This window comes from Eleginops maclovinus, chromosome 5, assembly GCF_036324505.1.
Source record: "Eleginops maclovinus isolate JMC-PN-2008 ecotype Puerto Natales chromosome 5, JC_Emac_rtc_rv5, whole genome shotgun sequence".
Classification (NCBI taxonomy): domain Eukaryota; kingdom Metazoa; phylum Chordata; class Actinopteri; order Perciformes; family Eleginopidae; genus Eleginops; species Eleginops maclovinus.
The window spans coordinates 20,673,526-20,684,684 of NC_086353.1; the positions used below are offsets into that span (position 1 = coordinate 20,673,526).

The 11,159-nt window shown below is 41.1% G+C and overlaps 2 protein-coding genes across 4 annotated transcripts; one reads left to right on the plus strand and one right to left on the minus strand.

Moving 5' to 3' along the window:
• Positions 1–4,603: 4,603 nt before the first annotated feature.
• Positions 4,604–6,173, plus strand: LOC134864461 (uncharacterized). Its single transcript, XM_063883439.1, has 3 exons — positions 4,604–4,903; positions 5,135–5,309; positions 5,564–6,173. The coding sequence occupies exons 1-3, from the start codon at positions 4,699–4,701 to the stop codon at positions 6,171–6,173; spliced, it is 990 nt and encodes a 329-aa protein (XP_063739509.1). The 5' UTR covers positions 4,604–4,698.
• LOC134864313 (uncharacterized) lies at positions 6,127–8,298 on the minus strand. 3 transcript variants are annotated; one of them, XM_063883187.1, is made up of 3 exons: positions 7,897–8,298; positions 7,087–7,680; positions 6,127–6,209 (listed from the first exon to the last, which is right to left on the minus strand). In XM_063883187.1, the coding sequence occupies exons 1-3, from the start codon at positions 8,242–8,244 to the stop codon at positions 6,195–6,197; spliced, it is 957 nt and encodes a 318-aa protein (XP_063739257.1). In that variant the 5' UTR covers positions 8,245–8,298; the 3' UTR covers positions 6,127–6,194. The 3 variants fall into 3 exon arrangements, with proteins under 3 accessions (XP_063739257.1, XP_063739255.1, XP_063739256.1); XM_063883185.1 differs by lacking the exon at positions 6,127–6,209 and adding an exon at positions 6,230–6,962; XM_063883186.1 differs by lacking the exon at positions 6,127–6,209 and having other exon boundaries at positions 6,230–7,680.
• Positions 8,299–11,159: the final 2,861 nt, after the last annotated feature.

Genomic DNA, 11,159 nt, shown 5'->3' on the forward strand with positions numbered 1-11,159 from the left:
GTCTCCTGTTATGCTATATTTGAACAATATATTGTAGGGCAATATCTATACAAAACATGTCAGTGAAGTGTTTTGCTCAAATTACCAAACAGATCACCCATTGTAGCATGCCTCATACCCCTCTATTTCAGCCCTGTTTCTCAAGTGCTGATTGTGTGACTGTGGCTTTAAATTTGAGCTGAGCTGAAGCTGGCCACGCCCCTTTGGAGCGACATGCAGCTCTCTCTCCTCTGTTAAAGTTTTCTACCTTTTATAATCTACCACCAAAGCCCTCCAAAAATGTTTACTTATACAGTGAAAATCTCAACATCTACCAAATCTATTTCAACAGCCAGTTCATAGATTTGCAACCTAACCACTTCAGAGTTCCATACTGGAGTCCAACACTTTAGCCTGACTGAAATATTTCAACATCATTGGATGGTTTGGGAAGCATTCATGGTTCCGAGATGATGTATCCTCACAATTGTGCTGACCTCCTGACTTCCTCCACCACAACTGAAGTTTGGTTAAGATGCCTCAACAACTACTGGCCTAATCTTGGTACACACATTCTTGTTCCTCTCTGGAAGATTTTTAATAACTTTGTTGACCACTAAAACCTTCTATCTTAACTGGTGTTGTCAACAGGTCAACATTTTTACACACACAATTACGTTATTAAGGACCAACTATACTGAAAAATGTATGCCATTCCTATTAGCTAGCTGTACCTTAGCACATTTTAACAAACTAAACTGGTTTGTTGAACTGGCTGAATTTGACTAATCATCGGCATGTTAGCATTACCATTATGGTTAAGTTAGCATGCTGTCATTAGAATTGAACTTGGCAGTACGTTGTACATTTTGGCACGACATCCTGACCTAAAAGTAGAACCAATGTCATAATCAACTTGGCAATCATTACTTGTTTTGGGTAGAGACACAACTACAAACTTTTCTGAACTTTTGTGTTTAATAATGAGAAAATCTATGAATGTGAATCCGTCACATCTGGGTAATACCTGAATTGCTTCCTATAGTAGTTACTTAGGCTCATGGATCAGATTGTGTATCCGTATGAACAACCAATCTCTTGGCTGATCAGACATTGTTTTTTAAAACATATTGTTGGAAGGAATGAGCTTACCTAGTCTTCTCATTAAGGAAACAACTCGTGTGTAAAAAACTTTGTTGTCTGTGTAAACATTGGCCTACAAGCACTTGTGATTTGCCATAGTTCAATTCGATCAGAAATGCAGTCATAAACATGGCCTTGGTCTTAATTAAGAAACACCACCTCTATGAATCGATGCAGTTAGGCGTCCAGAAATTATAATTATAGTGGCAGAGACATACAGCTTGTTGACAAACATCTGGAGGAGATCGCACCTCAGGCATAACAAGTAAGGACTGCACTTAGTGTGCATACAGCATGTGTTGTTAAGTTGGCTATGCCTGCAGAGCACATCCACTGCTAACAAACAGCACTCCCTTATTTCTTCCGCTATTAATCATCTGCTTCCAAGTTTTCGTTTTTTATGTCACAATCTTTTAAAAAAGGGATTAATTCACTTTTACATTCTCATCACAGCAAGACACTCCACCTTATTAAGTCCCCATGGGGACCCAAAGTCTTCCAGCAGGTTTAAATTAGTCCTTTCGTTCTCTGTTTGATTTACATCCAGTGATTAAAGGGGGGTGAGTAAGAGCGGAAAAATAGCTTACATCAGCAGCTAAGCAGGTATTTCAATGCACTACTATTATTTCACCACAAACTAAATCATTCAGATACTTTCAGATACTGCTCAGTCTCCGCCAAGCTATTTCTGACACCAAATTACTTAACTTTTGAGACACGCATAAGAGGTAAGGTAAGGTAAAGGTTGTAAATTTAAGCAATTTAAGGAGGTTAGTAAGTTCTCTTTCACTACTCCCTGATGAAATAAAACAACTTTTAGGGCAAACAATCAAGCTTTGATCTTAATGACAAGTTTACACTCATGTCTTTTTCATTCACCTTACAGTTCTTGAAGTGCAAAATATGTATTGCACTTTCATTAAGTTGGCACACGAATAAAAGCCCAAAAATAAGTATATATTGAGGCATATATTGACATGAATTCTACAGTGTTGGTCAAACACAAATAATGCTCAATCCTACATTTCCCACAGTTAAAATTGACACTTCTTTTACCAGACGCCTGCCGGTTAAATACCCACGTCACCACATTTAGGTTTGTCGGATGTTCACATTTGAACAATACTGGTACTTAGAATTTGATACCAGTACACAATAGTACCTTTTGTAAAAATAACCTAAGCACCTGAGATGTGATGCTTTCATTTTCTCCCCCTTAACGGTGGCATTTATTCCTTGTCCGAAAGACTGAAGGTGTCGTTTTTGTATTCTTATTCTATATTCACTGCAAATTCCCCTGAGACTCATGTAAAATCTATGATATTGGGCTATATATAAATAAACTTTGATTGTCAAATGTTGTAGCAAGCATTGTCTTCGATATGTTTTGAAAAGTGCAACCATGCTTATGACTGCTTCTGGTTTGCCAAACACAGTGACTTGAACAAGAATGTAGTCTTGCTCTGTCTCATTCTGTGCCTTGGCTCATACTCTTTACCTAGATAACCTTTCAGGAAGCAACATTAAGCAGCTAATGAAAGGTGACTCAGAACGGTCAACAGAACTGCAACAAACCTTTTGTATTTAACATTGTTTTAGGTCTCTATTAATTCATTCTGGAAGACGTGAAACAACAATATCATATGATCAATATCCATCTTCTCTGAGTCTTGTTTTTTTTCTCTTATTGCCAGAAAACAACTCTGTTTTACAATTCCGCAACAAGTACTTTGAAAGGCAACTTTTTTACTCTCAATTTTGCAATATACACTAACATTTCCTAGAAACTAGTGTTTGGGTAAAGATGGAAAAAGGTTATTATTGTGAAATTGTGAAATTAACTATGGCTTGGGTTTAGTCAGGGTAAGAACAGCATTGTGGTTACACAAAATAAAAAAAGCTTGGAATGTGAACTCTGCATGAACTCTGCCTTTCACATTAAAATCTGAAGCGCCCATCCACCACCCTGTTGTCCACACTCATATTTTCCACCTTGCTACACAAAGGACACACTACTTCCTGCATTGGCACCGAACATTGGCGCTGGATGTTGGCGTTCTAGACATATTGAATACTGCAGTGGGTTTTCCTCTAGCACATTTGGATTCAACCAATAGAAATATCCTATCAAAGCACACACCAGTACATCGGCAATAAAGACCCTCATGTGAATGTTCGACTACAACAGTAATCAATTTAGTTCACCCTCTGAGATTAAAATCACTTTTTATAAAATGCTTAATTTCTCTGCACACTCACAGTTAAGAGAACATTACAATTGAGAGGAAGAAAGCACAGAGTTCTTGCCAAGTCTGGCAGGCAGGGGAAGCAAGCTAATTATCCCATGGTGCTTGGAAGCTGAAGGGCTCATTGACAATCACAGGACCGCTCTCAGGGTGTATATAGCTATTAGGCAGAGAGACAAGGGTGGGCCAAAGGCACTGATCACTGTGGTCACGCTAGCCAAGCCAGATCAACCACTAGCCTCCAGCTGTTGACAAGTAGCATTACAGGAAAACGCTCTGCATAATGTATCTGACTCTTGAAGAATTGTTTTTCACTTCATTTGTAGAGGGTAGTGGCAAATATGTGGGAAACAAAATTACATTGAAATATCAGTAACCGGGAGTAATAGATATTAATATAAAAGTGGCAGTGTTTAGGAGAAACCGCATACCACGTTTGTGCGTGTTATTAAGGTTGAGCTGAACAATTGTCCATCCTGAGCCTGAAAGTGTATTTTTCTCATTGGCACTATGCAATAATGCTGATTGCAATGCCATTGGTGTATTTGCACCACATTGCACTGGGAGCTTATTCAAATCTAGTTCTTAAAACAGATTCAGGAAGTGGTGGTCCAGACATGGTCGCTTAAAGAGGCCCTATTATACTTTTTGGGTTCCCTCCAGAAGGAGTTTTTTTTTTTTGCACACACACCCCCTTCTGCCTGAAACACCAACATTGGACTCCTTTGTATATATCTGTAACATAGTGACCTCACTAAGTAGCACTCTTGCTTCCATTGGCTAGGACTCCAACATAGTATACATGATAGGATAAGGGGTGGCACCTCTCTAATTGTTTGACCTAATTGATCACAACAGTGCCGGCCAGCTAACCAATCAGAACAGACTGGGCTCTGGTTTCAGACTGAGGGGGAAAACAGGTGCTGCAGCACAAGCAGAATCAGAAAAATAAAGACCTTTTTTAGCATTAAAGCATGGAAACAAAAAGCACAAAATACAAATCTGAACCTGAAAATTAGCAAAATAAGGCACTTAAAAAGGTTATCCAGGCCACATAGACAACTCAACAGACCCTTAGAAACATTATATCCACCGAGGTGTTGCTTTTCATTTTCCTTCCTTCCTTACCAAAGCGTCGGTGCTCGCTACCAGAGCTCTGCCGCTATTCCAGAAGGTTAATGCCAAAATCATCATAAAACTCTGTTTTGTGATGAATAGAGCTCCTGCAGATGATGTCATATATGCTGGTCACGTGACGAGATACGACAGGGGCAGCCATTTTGGCAGTCATCGCGGCAGTAAATTGACAGGCACTGGCAGACTGTCAAGGATGGTGGATAACTGCTGTGCACCAGGTTGCACAAATAGGCGTGGGAAAAAGAAAGGTGTATCGTATTATCGCATTCCTAAAGACGCGGAGAGGAGGGAGAAGTGGATTGGAGCGATTAAAAGAGCCAGGAGCCTTCAGAAAAAGACTGAAAGATGGGACCCCCCGGCCGTTGGCTTTCGCTTATGCAGTGATCACTTCATATCAGGTGGGTGAAGGAATACAGTACAATGCTACAAAAAGTTTCTGGTCAGTTTAATTAAATTTAATTAGTTTAATTTAAGAAGTAGCACCCAGTTATTATAGCTAACGGACACTGTGATGTCCCTTTTTAACTCAACAAGTGTGGCTCTGGCGCAGCCTAGCCAGTTAGCAAGTTAGCTTGTAGCAAGCTAGTGGTAAACAAACCCGTGTTGAAATATTCCTTCTTATTTTGTAGGGAGAAAGAGTGATAATCCGTTGAGTCCGGATTTTATCCCCTCAATTTTCGATTACCTTCCATCTCCAGAGAAGAGGAGACATAAAACGAGACTGGAGGTTTTTAACAGAAGGCAGAAGGCTAAACTGCACAAAGTAGAGCAGGCAAAGATATCTGCAGAAGCCATCCGTCAAAGGTGGGTAGATCAAACTCCTGTCTGATTACATGTTGGGTCTACTTGTGATCGGTGTGTTATTCAGATTATTTTATTTCAAATAGTTAACTGCCGTGATATGGTTATAAACAATAACGTCACACCAGTCATTTAATGAAGGCTAATATCATATGATTTCCATTAAACATGTCAAACTGTAAACATGTAAACATGTCAAACTGCCATCAGTATTGTATGCATGAAAGCTTATTTTGCTGCTTCTGTGTTTTCATCAGGACATCAACTGATGCAGCCCCAGAAGACCATATCACAGAGCCTTTGAAGGAGCCCCCCATCACAGATCCGTTGGAAGACTCAGCCGATGATCCTGTCCAGCCTGAACCAGTAACACCACCATGCACCTCTGAAACCTGCTGTACCCGCATCCAGAGTCTTGAGCAAGAATGCCAAGCTCTAAGGGCTGAAAATGTGTTGTTAAGGGAAAAGATTAATAGGAAGACCCTGACAGAGATTAGTTTAAATAACAATGATAAAAAGGTGAATGTCCTCACTGGGCTGGCAACCTATGCATGTCTCATGACCATTTTTCAATATCTGGCTCCATTTCTCAAAGTTAAATCATCAATAACATGTTTTCAACAATACATGTTGACTTTGATGAAGCTTCGAATGAACTTAACATTTGACTTTTTGGGTTTTTATTTTGGCATCGACCCAACTACTGTCTCCAGGCACTTCAAAAACTGTGTTAATTTGATGTATTGTAGACTGGTGCCAAGCCTAGTGGTGTGGCCTGAAAGAGAATCTTTAAGAACATCTAACATTCTAAATCCGGCTGGTCGCACCAGGACGTCTGTGTGTGATAGGCGATGCTGCATTTCGTAGTATTTTCTGGCCAGTTCTTCATTATTGCATCCCCATCTGAAGAAACAATGGAAATATGAGTTTTGGACAATAGTAATGCCACCCCACATTGCTACCTCCCTGCCCTTTACAAATGTTTAATGCTGTACTTGGTTTTACACTTCTTTTTAAAGAATAGCCTAGTACTTACTGCATTTACCCTCTCTGTTCATTCACCTCACACTAATTTTCTTGTACACCATATGTTGTACGTAAGTAAGTTAACACATACATAGAAGAGATTACACACTGCACACCCTATTTTAGTTTACAGGGAAATTCCAGCTGATTTCAACATGCAGTTGTAATGCTCACACACACTACCCTTGACTTGTCAGTACCTTCCTGAAGATGTGGCATATATCATCCCACATGATACAGCTGTATTGTAAGGTGTCTGCTGATGCACATGTCACAATGTTTCATACAATAAGTAATCAAATGCATATGCCCATTACTTTTGGGATGATGAACATCAGCTGACACCTTACAACAAGGCAGAAACTTTTGGGATGCTATTTGGAGTATGTTAGGATGTTCAACTGCATGTTGACATTGGCTGGAATTCTCTGCCCATGAATACCTGGTAGCCTCACTGCTGAAAACATGGGACTTTGGGTCACATATCTGTCTTATGAGAGACACGGCTGGCTTTCTGAGGTCTGTTCTTGTTGCTGCTCTGAAGGTAGATCCTGTCACCCTACCACTCCTTTGATCAAACCAAATTCTGGACTTGGACTGTGCTTGGGTCTCCTCCTCTACAATATCACTCTGAAAACATGGCAATCCAAACAGTTTCTCATTTACATTGCAAGATAGCGCACACACAGTACACGTGCACATAACATGGTAGATCTTAGATTTCAGTCATTAGTAAACAGAATATGTTATGTACCTGTTCTTCAGTGACAGTCAAGTCCTCAAATATTCCTTCTGCACGCTCTTGTAATTCAGCCAGGTTCAGGTCTCTTGCCTTCTTGTCATACAGACTGGTAAGGGGTTCAGGTAAATCTAGCTTGACAGCCTTGGGTACATAGGATGTGGCGTACCCGCGAACAACTGACAGGACTGCAGGTCTGCAGGACTTCCCATCTTGAGTCCGGCACTGTGAGAGATTTTGGTAGAACTGTGTTTGCTCAGCAGCAGTCAGGGGTGGGAAAGATGGGGGCGCAGAGGTACCCTTGGTGGAATTCCCCTTTTTATTTTGTTGAGTATGGTTGAATATGATGTCCTTGCCCTGCAGGTACTCCACATTCTTCGCAGCATCCTCACTGGGAGAGGCCCACTTGCATTTTTTGGATGTGCAGCTGATCTCCTCGTGCCTTGCGTTGTTTTTTCCCCACAGACTGAAGAGAACAGCTGACACATGAGAGCAGCTCTCCCCGAGTCCCGCTGTGCAGTTGCAGTGGGCTCCCAGCACAACACCGTCGTTCCTCACCACCACCCATGGCTTTAGTTGACTTTCATTAAGCCTTTGGGAGTGATTAACCTATATGAAATTCCAAAACAGATAAATAAAGGTAAAAAACGCCAGCCACTTTGGTTGAGTACGATCAAAAATACAAACTAGCAAGTTACAGATGCACTGCAGTAGCTATCCAAGCTAAAAAACATGCTAACGTGACACTTCCGTAGCTAGCCAAGCTAATAAACAAACAATGCTAACGTGACACTGCCTATCAAACTGGAATAATTTAATACTTACCCTTGCAGTGATGATGCCGAAGTTTTTGGATGTAAGACTCCACAGTTGAATGTTGTTTACGAAGCCGGACTGACACCATTTGTAAGCCTCCAAGCTTTTGTACGCTCTGAGGGAGTCTCCTGAGTACACTGATGGAAAGCTTACAAGATAGCTGTGGATGTCTGCGTAGCGCAAGTCGGGTACATCGTCTTCAGAGCAGGAGGTTATGCTCTTGAAAAGCACACCGGGTGAATTATATGGGTCGCTTATATTTAATCTCTCTAATTTTGTACTATAAAGCCGAATTTCACTTGAATTAAAATGAGAAGTATACTCGCTCGGTAAGAAAACACTGGCACCGGTGGTCATGTTGACTGCCAAAATGGTGGCTCCCAACCAAAAGTCACGTGACCGCAGGAGCTCTATAGAACCCAAGCCTGATTCATATTTCTAAATCTAATTATTGAGGAATGCAAAAGCCTAATTTTGACTTTGTAAAAGCATCTTTTCCTTTCAATATTTGTAATACATTTTTATTTATCAACATAAATGGTGATACAATACCAAAACAGGCAGGAAAAAACACAACAACATAACCGAACAAACGTCATTGTGAGGTGTGCAGCATACAACGCAATTCCAAGAATGTGCCTATGTTTATGATTTGAATCTAGAGTCAAAGCATCTTGTATTTGTCCCACTGCAAAATCTAGTCTCTGCAGTCATCCATGTTGTGCCTTGCTCAAAGCAGTGACCTGAACTGGCAACCCTCAGTTACCAAGCCAAGTCCCTACTGCCACTGAGCTGACCAACTGTCCTCCTAGTTAGCCATGAATAGATACCCTCATGCCCTAAACATCCGTTTGCAAACCAATACCATAGCCCAAAGCACTTATTAGGAATGTCAATTAGAAATGTATCAAATAATGTAGACAAAGAGTGCAGTGTAAGGTGCCAGAGTTTGAACCACATCACAATTCTGCAAACTATTTTTGCCTTTCAGTCTTAATAATCATATTATTAGTAAAAGTCAAAATTATGAATAAATAATAAATAGCAATAATATTGAAACTGATTTTACAAAGTTATTTATAATTAAATTAAAAGGATTGATAATGGATTAAATGTCATTAAACAGAATGATGAAATTATTGTATTACTGGCCTATTTCTAAGAAGTTTACAAATAGGCCAGTAATTTACATTTTACAGAAAAATAATTACCCCAAGTGAAGGAGTTCAAGTATCTCGGGGTCTTGTTCTCGAGTGAGGGAACAATGGATCGTGAGATGGGCCGGAGAATCGGAGCGGCGGGAGCGGTACTGCAGTCGCTTTACCGCACCGTTGTGACGAAAAGAGAGCTGAGCCAGAAGGCAAAGCTCTCTGTCTACCGGGCCATCTTCGTTCCTACCCTCACCTATGGTCATGAAGGATGGGTCATGACCGAAAGAATGAGATCGCGGATACAAGCGGCCGAAAGGGGATTTCTCGGCAGGGTGGCTGGCATCTCCCTTAGGGATAAGGTGAGAAATTCAGTCATCCGGGAGGGACTCGGAGTAGAACCGCTGCTGCTTCGCATTGAAAGGAGCCAGTTGAGGTGGTTCGGGCACCTAGTGAGGATGCCACCTGGGCGCCTCCCTAGGGAGGTGTTCCAGGCACGTCCAGCTGGGAAGAGACCGAGGGGTAGACCTAGGACCAGGTGGAGGGATTATATCTCTTCACTGGCCTGGGAGCGCCTTGGAATCCCCCAGTCAGAGCTGGTTGATGTGGCCAGGGAAAGGAAAGTTTGGGGCTCTCTGCTGGAGCTGTTACCTCCGCGACCCTGACGGAAAAGCGGGAGAAGATGGATGGATGGATAATTATCTGAATCACAATCAGTGAATTACCTGCTCAACTTATCTTTAGTTGCAAGAGGTGCACACATTCTCATTGCACAGACATAAAGATAGGTTCTTTCCTTTTTATAAATTCCAGTTTATGAGTGTAAAAAGCAGTAAGCATCGTTTGTAGTGTAGAAAGACATCGTTGATACAACTAGCTTCTTGTGACACTGCTGCCCTAAAGAGGAGATGTAATCCTTATAATTCAAAGTTGTATTTTGTGCATCTACTGCAGGGGTGTCCAAACTTTTTTCACTGAGGACCACACACCGGAAAATATATGAAGGTCTAGGCCCTGGTGAGGTATATTGTCTCGTATGTTAAGTTAAGTTATAAGTTAGCAAAATCAATCCAAAATCAATGAAAATTGGCCTTATATATTTTTACATATATTTAATAAGAACATTATAAGTCAAGCAAAAGTTTCAGGTGTGGACCATATTCCGTTATACTTTTTCAAATAGCTGAGGACCAATACAAAATTGACCCAGGGCCGTAGTGTGACATGTTTCCATGCTTTGATGTTCAAAAAGCTCATATTTTTCTCATACTGCCTCTGCTGCAGCACCTATTTACACCCTCTGTCTGAAACCAGAGCCAAGCCGGCTCTGATTGGTCAACCACTAAGAGATGTGTCTGAAACGTTGCACCCCTTAGCCTATCATGTACAATGTGTTGGATAGCTAGACAATCGAGGGCAAGTGTTACATATTGATGTCATTATGTGACAAAATGAACCTTTTCAAACCATTTACATGCACACAAATGTATACAACAAACTGCAGGAAAGGGAAAACCCCTAAAAGCTTTTGGAAGACACCATGAGTTCAGCTATCAAGAGTCCTATCAACATTTATGTATTATTATATGTGGAGCTAACGATGTCACTGATAAAGGACTTCTTGCAAATACACACATAATGTGGAATAATCAGGGTGATTATTCCACATTACTGCTGCTACAGGTAGTTAGCTCGGGCTGATATGTGCATTAATTGTGCCGCCTGTCATACAAGCTGCATTTATTAAAGCCAGTTTAATGTTTGATCAGGCTCATTTTTATCCATACACAGCATGTTGAGAGAAACTCATCAGTCTTGGACTATTCATCCATGTGTGTGTAATTTAACTGCTAAGGCGCAGCAATCTACTACTAACAGCACCCCCCCCCCCCCCCCCCCCCACCACCACCACCACCACCACTCCCAAGTGCACTGACAGAAATGGACTTTGAAAAATAAAAGTGGCTGAAATTTGAATCATGCATCCAATCTTGTGAACTAACGATGGATTTATGCAATTACCCCTGTCACACATTTCTCCCCGTATCGGGGTGAGGTTGGAAGGGATGGAGGGTGGTGGGGGGGTGAATATAAGTAATACCTAGAAGGTCCCCATCTGGATGT

Bases quoted from the DNA above. Each gene is read 5' to 3' on its own strand.
- LOC134864461 (XM_063883439.1), top strand. From the start codon at position 4,699: ATGGTGGATAACTGCTGTGCACCAGGTTGCACAAATAGGCGTGGGAAA. The intron at 4,904-5,134 runs GTGGGTGAAGGA...CTTATTTTGTAG, and splicing joins CAGTGATCACTTCATATCAG to GGAGAAAGAGTGATAATCCG. The intron at 5,310-5,563 runs GTGGGTAGATCA...TGTTTTCATCAG, and splicing joins GCAGAAGCCATCCGTCAAAG to GACATCAACTGATGCAGCCC.
- LOC134864313 (XM_063883185.1), bottom strand. From the start codon at position 8,244: ATGACCACCGGTGCCAGTGTTTTCTTACCGAGCGAGTATACTTCTCAT. The intron at 7,681-7,896 runs GTAAGTATTAAA...AATTTCATATAG, and splicing joins TCGGCATCATCACTGCAAGG to GTTAATCACTCCCAAAGGCT. The intron at 6,963-7,086 runs GTACATAACATA...CCATGTTTTCAG, and splicing joins TGACTGTCACTGAAGAACAG to AGTGATATTGTAGAGGAGGA.